At 45.1% G+C, this 20,687-nt stretch overlaps 1 protein-coding gene across 4 annotated transcripts in view; it reads left to right on the top strand.

Annotated features, from left to right (window-relative positions):
* The window catches only part of LOC139409505 (phosphodiesterase 4D interacting protein), a 140,110-nt gene that overhangs the window by 28,003 nt on the left and 91,420 nt on the right, over positions 1 to 20,687 (top strand). For 2 of the 4 annotated variants that reach the window (XM_071154765.1, XM_071154764.1), the window contains exons 4-5: positions 12,691 to 12,801; positions 17,092 to 17,168. In XM_071154765.1, coding sequence (XP_071010866.1) covers positions 12,691 to 12,801; positions 17,092 to 17,168 — 188 coding nt within the window. Of the gene's footprint in view, positions 1 to 12,444; positions 12,802 to 17,091; positions 17,169 to 20,687 lie in introns of those variants that run through there. The other 2 variants (XM_071154767.1, XM_071154766.1) reach the window with 2 other exon arrangements.

Genomic DNA, 20,687 nt, shown 5'->3' with positions numbered 1-20,687 from the left:
ATCCCACCATACCACCAGTATACCACCATACCTTCAGTATACCACCATCCCACCATGCCACCAGTATACCACCATACCTCCAGTATACCACCATACGACCAGTATACCACCATACCACCAGTATACCACCATACGACCGGTATACCACCATACCACCAGTATACTACCATACCACCAGTATACCACCATACCACCATACCACCAGTATACCACCATACGACCAGTATACCACCATACCACCATACCACCAGTATACCACCATACCACCAGTATACCACCATACGACCAGTATACCACCATACCACCAGTATACCACCATACGACCAGTATACCACCATACCACCAGTATACCACCATACAACCAGTATACCACCATACCACCATACCACCAGTTTACCACCATACCACCAGTATACCACCAGTATACCACCATACTACCATACTACCAGTATACCACCATACTACTAGTATACCACCAGTATACCACCATACCACCAGTATACCGCCATACCACCATACCACCAGTTTACCACCATACCAGTATACCACCAGTATACCACCATACTACCATACTACCAGTATACCACCATACTACCAGTATACTACCAGTATACCACCATACCTCCAGTATACCAATATACCACCATACTACCAGTATACCACCATACTAAAATACTACCAGTATATCAGTATACCAGTATACCACCAGTATACCGCCATACCACCAGTATACCCCCATACCACCAGTATACCACCAGTATACCACCATACCACCAGTTTACCACCATACCACCAGTATACCACCAGTATACCACCAGTATACCACCAGTATACCACCAGTATACCCCCATACCACCAGTATACCCCCATACCACAATATACCACCAATATACCACCATACCACCAGTATACCACCATACTACCATACCACCAATATACCACCATACCACCAGTATACCACCATACCAACAGTATACCACCATACTACCAGTTTACCACCATACCACCAGTATACCACCAGTATACCACCATACCACCAGTTTACCACCATACTACCAGTATACCACCAGTATACCACCAGTATACCACCATAACACCAGTATACCACCATACCACCATACCACCAGTCTACCCCCATGCCACCAGTATACCACCATACTAGCTCTCTCCTGTTGCCATCTTTTGGATGTATTGGGCACTGCACTCTTCAGAGAGAAGCACAGTTTCTAGTTGGTTTGTGTATGGAACACACACACACACACACACACACACACACACGCACATTTTGAGGTGTATGGACCTGGTACCCCATTCCTCTCTGTTCTGCTTCAGCTGGGCTTCATTCACAAAACTGCTTCTCCGGCGGCGTTTCCTTCCTCCTCTTTCTCTTTGTGGCGAAAACACATTGCTTTGTTCCCCCCAGTTTATGTTTGTTTTATCAAAACTACTCTCCCTGTTCGTCTGAAATGAATTCGAGCGAAGAGAGAGAAACTCAGGGAAAGATTGGGTTACACGTCTGTGAGAGACAAAAGTGGCTAGTGGAGAGGGTTCATGACAGTTGGCTGTGGTTTGAGTGGGAGAGAACTCGATACCATCATTTAGACCCTCCATAAACACACAGAACCAGAGACAGATGTACTCTGGGAAATATGGCCCTGGGAACAGCAGCACTTTTCCACAAAGCAGACCTTTCCCCGTAACATTAAATGCATGCTTTTATAATTACCTGCAATGTGTTTATGGTTGCTTACACAAACCCATGGAAAGTATTTAGTTGGACGTGACAACACAGACTCCCTGTGTAGATAAACTCTCATCAATTAGAAGTAAGAGCAGCTATTGATTTCTCTAGTCTGAAAGATGATGGTGTGTACAGTTAGAGATAGTAGGGCAAGGATATGGAGTGTGTGTGTCGGTGTGTTTTTGATTCACCCTTGTTTTGATGGCCATCCACTTTCAACCCTCAGACCTAGTGACAGAGTACCTTAGTGGTATCATTTCCTGACTCTCCAGCAGAGACCAAACCTGACAGAGTACCTTAGTGGTATCATTTCCTGACTCTCCAGCAGAGACCAAACCTTTTCCAATCACACAGCCAACAGTCAGAAAACAGCATAGCAGCAGCATGTAACTACAGATGGTTAGCTCATCCTCTCGCTCTCTTTCTCCATCTCTCTCTCTTTCTCTCTCCTCTCTCTCTCTTTCTCTCTCCTCTCTCTCTCTTTCTTTCTCTCTCTCTCTCTCTCTCTCTCTCTCTCTCTCTCTCTCACACCCTCTATACCCCAACTTCTCCCAATGTCTTTGTCTCTCTCTTCATCTCTCCACCCCCTCTCTCTGATCCTGCTTCCCAGTGGAGAGTGAGGGGAGCTGGGGTGAGGTGTGTGGAGGCGGTGGGCCAGGAGGACTCCGAGACTCTGATGCCCTGGTTAATGTGTGTACTGAGACTCACACGGGAAGCTATTGATTGGAGCCACAGGAGAGAGAGGTGTAGGGGTGGAGGTGAAAGTGTTTAATCTCCTCTGATTCATATATATAGTATAGATGCTGATGTGTGGGCATGATGGAGGTTGTCAGAAAAGTTGGAAGTGAAGGTGGGGGGTAATGTATGTATTTCTCTTTATTCTTCCTTTTTAATTGTTGTGATCTGTTTTCTGGCAGGAAAGAGAGAATAGAAGGTCAAATGAAAAGGGAACTTTTATTGCCAATTTGATGACTCAAAATTAAGTCATGATGGTTTCACCTGGATAACCGAACCAAAATGACTCCCTAATCACTCCCAGTTGCATTCTGTCTACAGCCAAAATTACTTTGAGGGGATTCCTGAACTAGGATATTAGAGACCTATTGAGGCTCAATTTAGTTTCTTACCTCAGATGATGACAGGCTGTGTATGGGGAGGGTGATTGAGTGGAGGATGATTGAGTGGAGGAGATGCAGAGATGGAGGAGCTCAATCAGATGTCTGTATGATTGAAGATGTGGTCTTTAACATCTTCTTAAGTACACTGATGTGATCCTTCTGTTCTGCAAGTGAGACTGATGAAGGTCATATATCCCCCTCGCCTGCGCTGCACCTCCTCCCTATATCCTCCTCCCCATATCCTCCCCCATCTCCCCCTCCCCTATTTCCTCCTCCCCCATCTCCTCCTCCCCCATCTCCTCCTTCCCCATCTCCTCCTCCCCATCTCCTCCTCCCCATATCCTCCCCCATCTTCTCCACCCCTATTTCCTCCTCCCCTATTTCTTCCTCCCCCATTCTCTTCCTCCCCAATATCCTTCTCCCTACCATCTCCTCCTCCCCATCTCCTCCTCCCCATCTCCTCCTTCCCCATCTCCACCTCCCCATATCCTCCCCCATCTCCTCCTCCCCCATCTCCTCCCCCATCTCCTCCTACCAATATCCTCCCCTATCTCCTCCTCCCACATCTCCACCCCCCATCTCCTCCTCCGCATCTCCTCCTCCCCATCTCCTCCTTCCCCATCTCCTTCTCCCCATCTCCTCCTTCCCATAACCCCCCCCATATCGTCTCCCATCTCCTCCACATCTCCTCCCCCATCCCATCCCCCATCTCCTCCTCCCCATATCCTCCCCCATCTCTTCCACATCTCCTCCCCCATCCCATCCCCCATCTCCTCCTACCAATATCCTCCCCTATCTCCTCCTCCCACATCTCCTCCTCCCATCTCCAACTCCCCCATCTCTTCCTCCCCATCTCCCCCTTCCCATTTCCTCCTCCCCCTCCCCCTCCCCATCTCTCCATATCCCCTCCACTTGGATCCTCAACCCCTGCTCTCTCTCTCTTTCTCTCACTCTCTTTCTTTCTTTCTTCTCTCTCTCTCTCTTTCTTTCTCTTTCTTTCTTCTTTCTTTCTTTCTTCTCTCTCCTCTCTTCTTCTCTCTCTCTCGCTCTCTCTCTCTCTCTCTCTCTCACTCTCTTTCTTTCTTCTCTCTCTCTCTCTCTTTCTCTCTCTCTCTCTCTCTCTCTCTCTCTCTCTCTCTCTCTCTCTCTCTCTCTCTCTCTCTCTCTCTCTCTCTCTCTCTTTCTTCTCTCTCTTTCCTTTAAGCCTAACCCCCCCCTTCTGCCTGGCTGACTCACAGCAATCACACCTCTGGATGGAGGGAACGCAATAAAGGAGTGGCTGGGGGGGGGGGGGGGGGGGGTAGTATGAAAGAGTGTGGTATGTCAGATCTGTGTCCAGACAAGTCTGTGTTGGCCAGACAAGTATTTTCTTTCTCATTCTCTCTCATACACAGGCACATACACACAAGTATCTCTCTCATCCTCTCTTTGTCTCTTTCGTCGATCTAATCGTGTGACAAGCAAATAATTTTTTGAGAAATACAAATTCCGAGAGGTACACTACCGTTCAAAAGTTTGGGTTCACTTTGAAATGTCTTTGTTTTTGAAAGAAAATCCATTTTTTTGTCCATTAAAATAGCATCAAATGGATCAGGAATACAGTGTAGACATTGTTAATGTTGTAAAAGACTAATGTAGCTGGAAACAGCTGATTTACATAGGCGTACAGAGGCCCATTACCAGCAACCATCACTCCTGTGTTCCAATGGCACGTTGTGTTAGCTAATCCAAGTTTATCAAGTTGATCTTTAGAAAACCATTTTGCAAGTATGTTAGCACAGCTGAAAACTGTTGTTCTCTGATTAAAGAAGCAATAAAACTGGTCTTCTTTAGACTAGTTGAGTATCTGGAGCATCGGCATTTGTGGGTTTGATTACAGGCTCAAAATGGCCAGAAACAAATAACTTTCTTCTGAAACTCGTCAGTCTATTCTTGTTCTCAGTTGTGCACCAGGGCTTCCCACTCCTCTTTCTATTCTGGTTAGGGCCAGTTTGCGCTGTTCTGTGAAGGGATTAGTACACAGCGTTATACAAGATCTTCAGTTTCTTGGCAATTTCTCGCATGGAATAGCCTTCATTTCTCAGAACAAGAATAGTCTGACAAGTTTTTTGCAAAAGGGGTTTCTAATGATCAATTTGCCTTTTAAAATGATAAACTAACACAATGTGCCATTGCTAACACAACGTGCCATTGGAACACAGGAGTGATGGTTGCTGATAATGGGCCTCTGTACGCCTATGTAGATATTCCATTAAAAATCTACCTTTTCCAGCTACAGTAGTCATTTACAACATTAACAATGTCTACACTGTATTTATGATCAATTTGATGTTATTTTAAGGGACAAACAATGTGCTTTTCTTTCAACAACAAAGACATTTCTAAGTGACCCCAAACCTTTGAACGTTAGTGTACATCTACCTTCAGAATTTGCAAGAAATAAAGACAAATGCACAAAGGCAGGATCTATTGGCCCAGAGCTGAGCTGACAGGGTTCCTTTCCTCCCTAGTCCCTACCCAGCAGCCCAAACAGCAGCAGCAGCAGTAGTGTTAGCCCCAGGAGCCTCCTGAGTCAGGGCCCTGCTGCCCTCTCTGGGAGTATCACACTCTGCACTATCGACCAGAGCTCCAGGCCAGGGGCCATCCGTCACGTTCTGCCGAGGGAAAGGCTCACTTCCGGGGGTCAGGTAACACAGACAGTCTGGGTCAGGAAGACCGGTGCTGGAGCTTCTGATCCCGGGCCAATGAGTGCTCCAAGAGTCCAGATTCGGTTCCAGTTTATAAACTCACTCGTCCAGTAAATGGTACGGTCTGGGATGTTTGAGTTGCACCTGGCGAGAATACACCTTCCAGTATCTGGGGGGGGGGGGGGGGGGTGTGTGATATAAAGCATGAGGCTAACGTGGCGTCGACAGAGAGGTGGACGTCTCCTCTCATTGATTACACCCAGTAGACCAGTATGCAGCTGGAGACAAGACGCTGCAAGTCCAGCCCGCTCTGCATTACTTACACTATGTATTACTCTCTTCCCCACAAAATACATGACATCAGCTGTGTGTGTTAAACTGAGAGAGGAGCAGTAATTTCAGCAACCCAGAGCAGTCAATAGCCTCTTTAACCCAGAGCAGTCAATAGGCTCTTTAACCCAGAGCAGCCAATAGCCTCTTTAACCCAGAGCAGTCAATAGCCTCTTTAACCCAGAGTAGCCAATAGCCTCTTTAACCCAGAGCAGTCAATAGCCTCTTCAACCCAGAGCAGCCAATAGCCACTTCAACCCAGAGCAGCCAATAGCCCCTTCAACCCAGAGCAGCCAATAGCCCCTTCAACCCAGAGCAGCCAATAGCCTCTTTAACCCAGAGCAGCCAATAGCCACTTCAACCCAGAGCAGCCAATGGCCCCTTCAACCCAGAGCAGCCAATAGCCCCTTCAACCCAGAGCAGCCAATAGCCCCTTCAACCCAGAGCAGCCAATAGCCTCTTCAACCCAGAGCAGCCAATAGCCTCTTTAACCCAGAGCAGCCAATAACCTCTTTAACCCAGAGCAGCCAGTAGACTCTTTAACCCAGAGCAGCCAGTAGACTCTTCAACCCAGAGTCAGTCTCTGGACATATGAACTACAGACTACAGGCGTAGTCTGATCACACAGCTATACCAAGTGTTTGTGTCCTACTTTTTGTTGTTGTATAAATCCTGTTTAATTTTATGTCTACTTCTTACTTGGCATCATTAAGCCAAAACAACAGGCGTAGAAGTACTGTAAGTATGGAAACGCATGGAAACGCAGCGACGCCTGTAACCAAACACTGACGCCGGGGGCAACGGCTCTCTAAGACCTAGCGTGTGACCCGCTCTTTTCCAGCACTGCTGGGTTCTGCCCCCGTCCAGGTCCCGTCCAGGCCCCGTAGAGCACAGGCAGCAGGCAGGCAGGCAGGCAGCAAGGGCGTGGGCTGTATGAGAAGGCCTGTGGAGAGGCAGGGGTACTGGATAGGGGTGTGTGGGAAAGTAATGTAAAGTGTGAGTGTGTGTGTGCATTTTGCATGTGTTTATGTGTGTGTGTGTGTGTGTGTGAGTGTGTATGTTTCTGGATAGCTATAGGTGTTGTGTGGTAGGGTTTACGGGCAGGTTAGTCAGTGTTGGGTCTGTTTTTCTGGCCATGGTTGGGAGCAAGGAGGGTGATGTACCTTAAGGGCTGCAGTGCAGTGGGGGGTTGGCAGGCAGGCTGGAAAGTGATCCTCCACCACCCATCCCCTCTCCCCCCCTCAGTACCAGTGTACGTACCCCTGATGGGAAGCTGGCAGAGGGAGAGGGCCCCACCCCCCCATTACACTACTCCCTCCTCCACTCACATACCACTGGCACCATGCTCTGCCACCACATCTGGGATGGATTTAACAGAGAAACAGAGAGAAGGATGGAGCGAGGGGAGAGATGAAGAGAAGGGGGAAGAGAGGGAGGGGACATGCTGCTTGATGAAGAGAGGGGAAGAAGTAAAAGTGATATCACCCTCTCTGTGACTTCCATCGTGTTACCATGGCAACAAAAGTCAACTAACAGATGGAGGCAGCCAAGAAGTGTTTGTTCTATCTGGTCATGGATTAATAATGGATTTTATTTAGGTTTAGTAAAGATCGGCACACATTGTGTTACCCTGGGGTTACTGATTCAGAGTGCAGGGACTGTTGTTTTTAATGTTATATATGATTTAGTACGCCACACTTTTAAGTTAATTAGCTCTATTGAAAGATTTCTGGGGACTCTTGTCTGTGCTGCACCTATTCAAGCATACTTTGATAAAACTCAAACATGACTTTACATCACATGACTTTACATCACATCCCATCGCATCGCAGTAAAAGTCAGTACTGTTGCCTTGGCATTTGTTTCCCTGGATACAGCGGAACTGAAAATGTTCTGCTTCATTTATTTTCCTTATAAATAGACTCCAAACAGTGGAATTTTATGGTTGTCTGCCCAATTTGTATATGCATAATTATGGAACTTGCGATGTAAGCAGTAATAATTAAATAAACAGAAGCGCTGAACCATAAATATAATTTTACATGGTTGTTAAACTTGGCTTGATGTAATTAACAGCATGCGACCAATAGCACACATGGTATTTTTCCATTTGTTAATGTATAATTTATTATTATTTACTATTTATTTATAGTGTAAATACAGTAGGACCATGTATATTATTACAGATACAGTATATTGGCAGTTTGGAAAAGTCCTTGTCAGACTGTATAACTCATTTAATGATGAGGATTTGGAGTAAAAAGTGTCTCTAACCTGAGTATGTTGTGTGGTCTACTCTATTTCCCATTAAGGTGGTTGTGTCATTCTACTCAGTGTTGGCCTTATCGACAGGGACGTTCTGACACCTTTCCATAGACTAACTCAACAAGCACTAGTTTTATATGGCGAGCTGACTTACAGCCATTCAGTCCTCAACTCACACCACACAACTGTACTTCCTCTAAGAATCCCCTTCTCCTTCCTTCACAGTTTTACTTGTGGTTATTTTCTGGTGTCTTGTTGCACATTTAGTTTGAAAACAACATTCTAATTAAAGAACCATATGCAAATATCATAGCTGCATTGTAACCCTACTGTAGGTCTCTCTGCCTCCCGCCTCTCTCCTATGTTGGGTGGAATACTGCCTCCCGCCTCTCTCGTCTCTCCTATGTCGGGTGGAATACTGCCTCCCGCCTCTCTCCTCTCTCCTATGTCGGGTGGAATACTGCCTCCCGCCTCTCTCCTCTCTCCTATGTTGGGTGGAATACTGCCTCCCGCCTCTCTCCTATGTTGGGTGGAATACTGCCTCCCGCCTCTCTCCTCTCTCCTATGTTGGGTGGAATACTGCCTCCCGCCTCTCTCGTCTCTCCTATGTCGGGTGGAATACTGCCTCCCGCCTCTCTCGTCTCTCCTATGTTGGGTGGAATACTGCCTCCCGCCTCTCTCCTCTCTCCTATGTCGGGTGGAATACTGCCTCCCGCCTCTCTCCTCTCTCCTATGTCGGTTGGCTGCTGACTGCTGTTCCCAAAACTGCTTCTGACACATGGAGGAAGGGGTTAGTAAGCTGTTATGACTGCCATTGACAAGGGTCACCATGGAAACACAATAGCGGTCTATGGGAAATGCAAATTAGGGGGGTAGCGGGGTTGGGAATGGGACGCGGCTCGGCTCTGCTTGACAAGGGAGGGAAGTCACTGCTGGAAAATGTCTAAGATGTGGCTGGTGTGCCATAGGAGCCTTTCACAACTCACATATTTATCTGCACGGCTTTAATCCAGTCTGATTGTAATAATGGATGGTTAGATTCACCCCAGTAAAAAAAAACAGTGGGGTACAATTTAAAAGTTGGTACGGGACTCTGGAAAATGTCTGCATGCGCGCCATCTCATGTAGTACTGTCACTAGACAATGAGCAGAAAGGAAAAGGGATGAGCAGAAAGGAAAAGGGATGAGCAGAAAGGGAAAGGGATGAGCAGAAAGGGAAAGGGATGAGCAGAAAGGAAAAGGGATGAGCAGAAAGGAAAAGGGATGAGCAGAAAGGAAAAGGGATGAGCAGAAAGGGAAAGGGATGAGCAGAAAGGAAAAGGGATGAGCAGAAAGGAAAAGGGATGAGCAGAAAGGGAAAGGGATGAGCAGAAAGGGAAAGGGATGAGCAGAAAGGGAAAGGGATGAGCAGAAAGGAAAAGGGATGAGCAGAAAGGGAAAGGGATGAGCAGAAAGGAAATGGGATGAGCAGAAAGGGAAAGGGATGAGCAGAAATGGAAAGGGATGAGCAGAAAGGAAATGGGATGAGCAGAAAGGGAAAGGGATGAGCAGAAAGGGAAAGGGATGAGTAGAAAGGTAAAGGGATGAGCAGAAAGGTAAAGGGATGAGCAGAAAGGTAAAGGGATGAGCAGAAAAGGTAAAGGGATGAGTAGAAAGGGAAAGAGATGAGTAGAAAGGTAAAGGGATGAGCAGAAAGGTAAAGGGATGAGTAGAAAGGGAAAGAGATGAGTAGAAAGGTAAAGGGATGAGCAGAAAGGGATGAGCAGAAAGGGAAAGGGATGAGTAGAAAGGTAAAGGGATGAGCAGAAAGGTAAAGGGATGAGTAGAAAGGGAAAGGGATGAGCAGACGTCGGAAAGGGATGAGCAGAAAGGGAAAGGGATGAGCAGACGTCGGAAAGGGAAAGGGATGAGCAGACGTCGGAAAGGGATGAGCAGAATGGGAAAGGGATGAGCAGACGTCGGAAAGGGATGAGCAGAAAGGGAAAGGGATGAGTAGAAAGGTAAAGGGATGAGCAGAAAGGGAAAAGGATGAGCAGAAAGGGAAAGGGATGAGCAGACGTCGGAAAGGGATGAGCAGAAAGGGAAAGGGATGAGCAGACTTCGGAAAGGGATGAGCAGAAAGGGAAAGGGATGAGCAGAAAGGGAAAGGGATGAGCAGGCGTCGGAAAGGGATGAGCAGACGTCGGAATGGGATGAGCAGAAAGGGAAAGGGATGAGCAGACATCGGAAAGGGATGAGCAGACGTCGGAAAGGGATGAGCAGACGTCGGAATGGGAAAGTGCATTGATAGAATAGGGATGGTTTATTTTTACATGCAGCTGGTTTTGTAACACATTCAATGATCTCTTTTGAATGAGCTCTAATTGGGTTGTCGTGTGTTATGGGTGTTCTGGTTTTCTCTCCAGCTCTGCTATAGCCTATACATTATGACAGATTAAATATATTGTATTGATTGTAATGGGTGGACTGGACTGGGGTTCTCTCCCTACAGCTCTGCTGTATCCTATATGATGGAATACAGTGTTGTCACACATGATGATCATTCTCTGACCTGTTTGCGTCTCAGCCACTCCGTCGCTGTCCTGGCCTAGCCATTGCAGTCTTGTTTGCTCACTGTTTGTATGGTCTACTTTTCATACACCATCTCATTGGTGTGTGTGTGCGTGTGTGTGTGTGTGTGTGTGTGTGTGTGTGTGTGTGTGTGTGTGTGTGTGTGTGTGTGTGTGTGTGTGTGTGTGTGTGTGTGTGTGTGTGTGTGTGTGTGCGTGCGTGTGTGTGTGTGTGTGTGTGCGTGCGTGTGTGTGTGTGTGTGAGTCAATCTGTTTTAGTGTCTTTCCTTCTCCTCCACTACCCTTCTACCCCTCACGGCCCACAGGACAGCGCTACTCGTCTGAGCGCCAGTTCCCAGTTCCCAGTCTGGAATTCCACAGCGACAGCCAGAGCTTGATAGCTCCTAAAAATATCCTTGGATCAGTGAAGCATTCCGGGGTCCAGAGTGTAGTTTTTCCACTAACTCAGGTGAACAGGGCAGGAGAGTGGTGCTATAGCACCCCCTTCTGATCAGATAGCGTCTAGTAACTTCATGGTTGTCAAATGTTGACGTTCACATCTCATATGCTTCACTCTAGATATACATATACAGTGTTGTCTCAGCATTTCTGGTTCCAGTTCAACTTGTTTAGGTGTTTTGCAGTTTCTGCCTGTATGTGCACTGGTATGGGGTGGAGGGTTGTGGGGTTAATGGCTGCAGTTTTTATCCTTAGCCCAGTGTGGGTTAACTTTGGGGGATGTAATAACACTGCCATCATGGTCGAGGCAGAGGACATTAATGTTTAGCCCATGTATCTGTTGCTGTCTGGCCAAATATAATATGTCATACTGTTTCTGGCCAGACAGCGTCAGATACATGGGCTACACATAGTAAGACAGAGAGTCACTGTTTCGCTCGGATGCTTTCTCTGGTGAGATAGTTTCAGCGACTTGCGAATTGAAAGAAAGTTGGCGGGTGCACGGTGCACTGCTCGGATGCTGGGATTATTTTGGATGAACGTGCCAAGGTAACCAAATCACCAAGTCCCCTCCTGGGCGGATGGCCTCCAAATCACTAAGTCTCCACCTGGGTGGATGGCCTCCAAATCACCAAGTCCCCTCCTGGGTGGATGGCCAAATCCAAATCACTAAGTCCACTTCTAGGTGGATGGCCTCCAAATCACTAAGTCCCTTCCTGGGTGGATGGCCTCCAAATCACTAAGTCTCCACCTGGGTGGATGGCCTCCAAATCACCAAGTCCCCTCCTGGGTGGATGGCCTCCAAATCACTAAGTCCACTTCTAGGTGGATGGCCTCCAAATCACTAAGTTCACTTCTAGGTGGATGGCCTCCAAATCACTAAGTCCACTTCTAGGTGGATGGCCTCCAAATCACTAAGTTCACTTCTAGGTGGATGGCCTCCAAATCACTAAGTTCACTTCTAGGTGGATGGCCTCCAAATCACTAAGTTCACTTATAGGTGGATGGCCTCCAAATCACTAAGTCCACTTCTAGGTGGATGGGGGGGAGGGGAGGCTACTGTACAAAAGTAGTGACATACAGTATGTGTTCGCAATCAGCTACAGTAGCAGAACAGCACTGCCTGAGGCCTGTCTGAGCCATTCTCTCCAGCCTGTGTCAGATTCCTGGAATAACTTCCCAGTGTTAAAAAAAGAAACTCAGACATAACCCTCTAACACTCCCCCCCCCCGTCCCCCGTCCCCCGTCCCCCGTCCCCCGTCCTCTAACACCCCCAGCCCCCACCCCTCCATGTTGAAAACGGGGCAGCTCTCCTCTCTGAGTTTGACTGTCACTTCACAGTTGACTGTTACAGTTGTTGACAGTTAGACAGTAAGGACTGTTTTACCGATAGATTTGCATTCTTATTTGTTCATGTTATTATGTTTTTATTCAGTGTTGCTTTAGTTAGGATGCGGGACTGAATGGGGGGCTCTGTTGCCCCCTGTGAAAAACCCGTCATCATGTCTAACAGTTTCCGTGGTTACCGTACTATTTCTCAGCACCTAAATGACCTGAAGAAGGAGAACTTCAGCCTGAAGCTGAGGATCTACTTCCTGGAGGAGAGGATCCAGCAGAAGTATGAGGACAGCAGCCATGATGTCCACAAGAGGGTGAGTCTCACTGGGGCACTGAGGGGTGGAGGACAGGGGGTAGGAGTAGCCATGATGTCCACAAGAGGGTGAGTCTCACTGGGGCACTGAGGGGTGGAGGACAGGGGGTAGGAACAGCCATGATGTCCCACAAAAGGGTGAGTCTCACTGGGGCACTGAGGGGTGGAGGACAGGGGGTAGGAGCAGCCATGATATCCCACAAGAGGGTGAGTCTCACTGGGGCACTGAGGGGTGGAGGACAGGGGGTAGGAGCAGCCATGATATCCCACAAGAGGGTGAGTCTCACTGGGGCACTGAGGGGTGGATGACAGGGGGTAGGGGCAGCCATGATGTCCCACAAGAGGGTGAGTCTCACGAGGGACAGAGGAGGGGGGTGCAGGGGATGGGAACTTCATAGGGGGGAATAGCCATTTGTTGCTCTTTTACAATTGAATATGCAGTGTTGCTATGTGTGTGTGTGTGTGACAGAGAGAGAAGGTGAGAGAGTTTTGTGTGAAGGTCTATGCTGTGTGGTCTGGGTTCATCATACATCAACATGTTTATTTAGCTCCAGATGATTAATGAATTATGCAAAGTCATGCAATTGAATGAATGAATGAATGGATCCAGTAATCATGGCCCAGTGTATCTCCTATGGTTGTTTACAGTACATACTGTAGTTTCCAGCTCTCTTCCTGTTGACTGTTCATGCTGCAGCTCCCAGACAGTGATGATCACAATACCTTTTTCAATAGGTCACAGACCTGTTTCTGAGTGTTAACTGCAGCCGCCAATTACACTGCCCTGTCTTTAGAGACTGATCTGAGCTCAGAGATACTAGAGTAAACCCAGAGCAAGATCTAATATAAAGAGCTAATATAAAAGTATTTAGTATACCCCTTTCCTGTAGTCAAATGGCCAAATCGCCCTCTCGTGGCCTCTTGGGTAGAGTCATAATTAATAAACATAATTTTTAAAAACCCGCCAAAAATGTGGTGTTTCTATGTCAAACAGTTTTGTTATATTTCAGTATTCTGTGATGTTTATAAAGTGCAATATTGGGATGCAAACTCAAAATGTAATACATTTCATCATTTCAAATATCAGACTTCTTCTTTTTTTTTTTAAGCCCATAATCATGTGTGTGAGGTGTATACTTTTGTTTGAAAGTAGATTTTGTTTAAGACTACCCAGAAACACTCTGTGGGACCCTGGTTTATCCCACTGCAGTAAAATGTTAATAATAACTGGAATATGATTAATAGTGTGAACAATGGAATGTCGTACATTAGATCACATGATCCCAAAGTTATACTGTATATTTATTTTGAAAAACAGACCTGCCTACTGGACAGGCAACGTGACTGATGTGGTTAAGACTGGTTGAGACCGGTATTGTTGTTGCAAAGGTGATACCCCAGCAGCTGCTGTCTGGCCTGGGGGCAGTGGAGCCAATAGTTTTTGAGAAAATCCCTCCGACACCACCAATCAGAGACCAGCCAGTGAACACCTCAGAGTTTCAAACAGACGTCAGCTTTCTATATCCACCCCTCTGACCTTACTGCAGGCTACAGTCAAATCAGGGATATGTCCACCCCTCTGACCTTACTGCAGGCTACAGTCAAATCAGAGATATATCCACCCCTCTGACCTTACTGCAGGCTACAGTCAAATCAGGGATATATCCACCCCTCTGACCTTACTGCAGGCTACAGTCAAATCAGGGATATGATATGCAGACATTTACTCTATGAACAGTTTATGCCTGTATCATATCTGCTGCAGTGAGACTAGCAGATCTGCTTTCTGTGTCAACCTCTGTGACCTTCTCTGACTGCAGCCTTAGACAACTAGCCTGGCCCCAGATTTGTTTGTGTTGTCTTGCCAACTCCACTGCTGTCATTATCAAATCAATGCAAAGGAGTTGGCAAGACAACACAAACAGACCTGGGATCAGGTTACTAGACACCCACAGCTGCCGTAATAAAACACTGGGTCGGTGATAATGTATGTACTCTGTTGGCTGACTAGATGTTTACATCATTAATATTCAACTTTGATATTACCTTTGAAGTATAAAGATCATCTCTCTAGCAGCTCCCTCAGTGAACTCATCTAAAGGTTAAGTGCCATCATGTTGTTAACCAAAGTATAGAAAGAATTGTTATTGTGAGTATCATCAAAACATGATCAAATTATAACATCAATGATCTCCTTGTAATTCAGGGACTTATTTCTATGATGTGCAGAGCAAAGATTAATGACCGACAGAGCGACAGGAACAACAATGTTTTGTGTCCAGACAAGCCATGACCAATACCAACAGAATCAAATCAGATTAAAACATCTGATTGTAACTTTTGTTTTGCTCCTTCTAAATGCCATGGCTGAAAAGTATGTGCAGTTAACTTCGTGCACCTCCTGATTTATAATGTTGACAGATCAGAGACATGCTGTAGTCCAGTAATGTTGACTGATCAGAGAGAGTAGTCCAGTAATGTTGACAGATCAGAGAGAGTAGTCCAGTAATGTTGACAGATCAGAGACATGCTGTAGTCCAGTAATGTTGGCAGATCAGAGACAGTAGTCCAGTAATGTTGACAGAACAGAGACAGTAGTCCAGTAATGTTGACAGAAAAGAGACAGTAGTCCAGTAATGTTGACAGATCAGAGACATGCTGTAGTCCAGTAATGTTGACAGATCAGAGAGAGTAGTCCAATAATGTTGACAGAACAGAGACATGCTGTAGTCCAGTAATGTTGACAGATCAGAGACAGTAGTCCAGTAATGTTGACAGATCAGAGACAATAGTCCAGTAATGTTGACAGATCAGAGACAGTAGTCCAGTAATGTTGACAGAACAGAGGCATGCTGTAGTCCAGTAATGTTGACAGATCAGAGACAGTAGTCCAGTAATGTTGACAGATCAGAGACAGTAGTCCAGTAATGTTGACAAATCAGAGACAGTAGTCCAGTAATGTTGACAGATCAGAGACATGCTGTAGTCCAGTAATGTTGACAGATCAGAGACAGTAGTCCAGTAATGTTGACAGATCAGAGACAGTAGTCCAGTAATGTTGACAGATCAGAGACATGCTGTAGTCCAGTAATGTTGACAGATCAGAGACAGTAGTCCAGTAATGTTGACAGATCAGAGACAGTAGTCCAGTAATGTTGACAGAATAGAGACAGTAGTCCAGTAATGTTGACAGATCAGAGACAGTAGTCCAGTAATGTTGACAGAACAGAGACAGTAGTCCAGTAATGTTGACAGATCAGAGACATGCTGTAGTCCAGTAATGTTGACAGAACAGAGACAGTAGTCCAGTAATGTTGACAGAACAGAGACATGCTGTAGTCCAGTAATGTTGACAGAACAGAGACAGTAGTCCAGTAATGTTGACAGAACAGAGACATGCTGTAGTCCAGTAATGTTGACAGATCAGAGACATGCTGTAGTCCAGTAATGTTGACAGAACAGCGACAGTAGTCCAGTAATGTTGACAGATCAGAGACAGTAGTCCAGTAATGTTGACAGATCAGAGACATGCTGTTGTCCAGTAATGTTGACAGAACAGAGACAGTAGTCCAGTAATGTTGACAGATCAGAGACGGTTGGTTAAGGGCTTGTAAGTAAGCATTTCACGTTAAGATCTACACCTGTTGTATTCGGCGCATGTGACAAATACAATTTGATTTGATTTGTGTGTTTATTATGCTTGTCTGCGTGCGTGCATTCCTTGTGTGTGTTGTGTGTGTCAATGTCCATACATGCAGTGTATGTGTCGGTATGGTCATATGGTTTACAGAGTAACAGGTTAGCAATTATACATGTCTTTGTTATGAGTTATACATCATACTCTGTATCTAACAAGTCACTTGAGAACCTTATTCCCATAGCTATTAACAAACTGTTACTGTCCTTCTCCATTACCTGGGGTTATAACTGTCCCTGTTGCTGTGGGCTGGGGGCAGTAGGGGGAAGAGAGGGGAGGGGGTTAGATGGGGTTCTGGGGGAGGGATGGGGGGGGGCTGGGGAGGGAACTAGCAGGTGTTCATATCCCTCTATGCTATTTATAAACCTGCTTCACTCTCATATGGGTTGTGTACTTTGGGAGATTCATTTTGTATACTGATTCATTTTGTATACTGTATTATGAAGCTAATCTGAGTCAATTCATGCCTCTTAACAGAATTGAACAGCTACACTATTTTTTTGTTTCATGATATATTACATATGCACAGTTCATGGTTTCTGTTTGATATATTGTTGTTTTGTGATTTGACATGTTTCTCTCTGTGTGTTCCAGAACATTGAGTTGAAAGTGGAGGTGGAGAGCTTGAAGCAAGAACTCACAGAGAAACAGGAGATTCTGGACAAGGCCTTGTGAGTAAACTACGATGTCATTGCACAGACAGATACCAGTAGTGTACAGTAGTGTACAGTTGATCTCTATATTCACACAGATGTAATAAATCCCCCCCCCCCCGTACTGTCCAGCCTGGTCCTCAGATAGATTCCTGCTGTTCACTCTTCAGACTACAGCTGCCCTCAGGCCATGAGGGTGCTGGTCTTATACTAACCCGTCTTAACCCTCCCTCTGTCATGTAGACTCACCTAACAACAGCTTTAAAGCCCTTAGGAATGCCTGGTGGGGAGGGCCAGGCTCTGACATGCTTTTGAAGAGTATGAAGTGCCCTCTGTGGATAGTTGGACTACAGATAAAGGGATGAGGGAGAGATGAAGTGAGAGGACGATAGTGAGAGAAGAAGGGTAGCCTGTCGGTAAAATGAAGGAGAGGTAGAGACAGAGGGAGAGGGTGATAGGGAGAGGAGGGTAGTCTCTGGGTTGTTTTGCTGAGCCAAGGAGTATTTGTGCACCAGCACCTGTCTGTCAACAGAGCAGCTGTCTGTCTCAGTGTTTCTCAGTGGTAGAGATATATCTCCTTAGATACAACATACTATATACCACTGGTATTCTAACTTGTTCAGCAGGCACCCCATTTTTTCCATCCAAATCTCTGGGGACTCCATTTTTTCCTCAAGAATTTCTCGTGACCCCACACCACAGCAAATCTAAAGCCACAACCGTAAAATGGGTAAATTTAGATTTTTTTTACATGAACAAATAACCTTAAATTCATTGAATTTTAATCTCTTATTAAAATTAAAAGAAACCAATATGTATATTTACTCAATAAAATTATATTTATTTATTTATCTTTCTCAAAAATATATATTGTCCCATACAATAATCTGTGACCCCACAAGGGGCCGTGATCCTGACTTACCACTGCTCTATACCCTCTCATATATCTCCCTCTATAAGGTTGGTTCTAAAGTAGAACCTTCCCTCCTTCCTCATCTATCTACTCTATATATATTCTTACTTTACTAAAAATCCATTCAAATTCATTCATTTTAAGGGCTGTATTTTTTTCACTGTTTGTTTTGATTATTGTTCTCTCTATTTACAGTACTAAATGTTATAGTGTTACTTCTCATAGAAGTACTCCATACCTAATTACATTAAGGAATTAGTCTGGGAACAAATCACTAGGTTAATGTTTTTATTGGTGGGAGGTGAAACACTGTGGTCTCATATCAGATCATCATTTAAATGGTGAAGAGCAGGAAGCTACTGAAGGTGCTCTTATTGTCTGAACCACCATAGCATAGATTCGGTAGTTTACAGGGAGACGCACATAAACCACATCTCCCACCTCTAACTACAGGACAGCTGCATTAGATACATTCGTAAACATGCCATCATTGTCCCCTTCATATGTGGAAGCCATTCTCTGATCATTCTTGTACAAAAATACACCCGTTTGTGGATATATATTTGTCAAGATACATGGAGCGCTGTATCTGAATTAGAGACTCCCCTTACTGGTGCTGTGAAGAGACATGCATCAGGAAATGAATATGTATATATTCACAAGTACATTTTTCTTCAGCTGTCAATCATATAGCTGAAATGGATGCACAGGATGTAGTATCTTTAAATTGGTTGTAAGCCTTGCCGATGTTTGTGACGACTTCGCTGTAGGTTAGAGTAGTTTCATTGCTGAATGGTCCAAGTTGAATATCGTCAGTCAGAGCAGTGAAGAATGCCACCTTCGGTTTGTCTGTGAATATGGATAAGAACAAACAACTAAAAGCTACGGCTTAGTCATTACAATTATCAAGCAAACATCTTATTCTGTTATCCGTTGTATCTTTTTATATGTCCATATGCTGCTACTATTATCAGGGAAAAGTAGGGGTTTGGAGAACATTTGAACAGTTTCCCGAAGGTAATACTTCCATTTCCTTTTTCTGGTACATCTACGATCCGCACTAGCACCACGTCTTTGAACTCTGGTGAACTTGAACGACTGCAAAATAATGTCTCAGTCTCCTAGGCAACCAGCAAAACATAACACAGTACAATAGTTTAGTGCCTCGGGTTGACTTCTCATTACAGTCACGTTAAACATTTATAATGAACGTCACTGTGACGCCATGCTGAGGTCTGTACGTTGTGATGTCGTTGTCTTGTCACCTGCATTCTGTCTCTTCAGTTCCTCCACCTCTTTCTCTCTCTCTCTCTCTCTCTCTCTCTCTCTCTCTCTCTCTCTCTCTCTGTCTCTCTCTCTCTCTCTCTCTCTCTCTCTGTCTCTCTCTCTCTCTCTCTCTCTCTCTCTCTCTCTGTCTCTCTCTCTCTCTCTCTCTCCCTCTCTCTCTCTCTCTCTGTCTCTGTCTCTGTCTCTCTCTCTGTCTCTGTCTCTCTCTGTCTCTCTCTGTCTCTCTCTCTGTCCCTCCCTCTCTGTCTCTCTCTGTCCCTCTGTCTCTCAAATAAAATAAAATAAAATCAAGGGGCTTTATTGGCATGGGAAACATGTGTTAACATTGCCAAAGCAAGTGAGGTAGATAATATACAAAAGTTAAATAAACAATAAAAATTAACAGTGAAGAAGAAGAAGAAGAACATAAGTTTCAAAACAATAAAGACATTACAAATGTCATATTATATATATATATATATATATATATATATATATATATATATATATACAGTGTCTCTGTCTCTCTTGCTCTCTCTCTTCTGTGATTGTCATTAGATTTATAAAAAGACTGACTGATAGTCAAAGTGGAAAAGCAGTTAGAGCAACAGTGTGTTGAGAACAGCAGCAGCCCTGGGCAAACTCTAACTGTACTGTGAGGAGCAGTAATCTAACTCTAACTGTACTGTGAGGAGCAGTAATCTAACTCTAACTGTACTGTGAGGAGCAGTAATCTAACTCTAACTGTACTGTGAGGAGCAGTAATCTAACTCTAACTGTACTGTGAGGAGCAGTAATCTAACTCTAACTGTACTGTGATGAGCAGTAATCTAACTCTAACTGTACTGTGATGAGCAGTAATCTAACTCTAACTGTACTGTGAGGTGGTGTGTGAGGAGCAGTAATCTAACTCTAACTGTACTGTGGTGAGCAGTAATCTAACTCTAACTGTACTGTGAGGTGGTGTGTGAGGAGCAGTAATCTAACTCTAACTGTACTGTGATGAGCAGTAATCTAACTCTAACTGTACTGTGATGAGCAGTAATCTAACTCTAACTGTACTGTGAGGAGCAGTCATCTAACTCTAACTGTACTGTGAGGAGCAGTAATCTAACTCTAACTGTACTGTGAGGTGGTGTGTGAGGAGCAGTAATCTAACTCTAACTGTACTGTGATGAGCAGTAATCTAACTCTAACTGTACTGTGAGGTGGTGTGTGAGGAGCAGTAATCTAACTCTAACTGTACTGTGATGAGCAGTAATCTAACTCTAACTGTACTGTGATGGGCAGTAATCTAACTCTAACTGTAGTGTGAGGAGCAGTAATCTAACTATAACTGTACTGTGATGAGCAGTAAT

Source organism: Oncorhynchus clarkii, chromosome 5 (assembly GCF_045791955.1).
Source record: "Oncorhynchus clarkii lewisi isolate Uvic-CL-2024 chromosome 5, UVic_Ocla_1.0, whole genome shotgun sequence".
Classification (NCBI taxonomy): Eukaryota; Metazoa; Chordata; class Actinopteri; order Salmoniformes; family Salmonidae; genus Oncorhynchus; species Oncorhynchus clarkii.
This window is presented reverse-complemented; position numbering and strand designations above follow the sequence as displayed.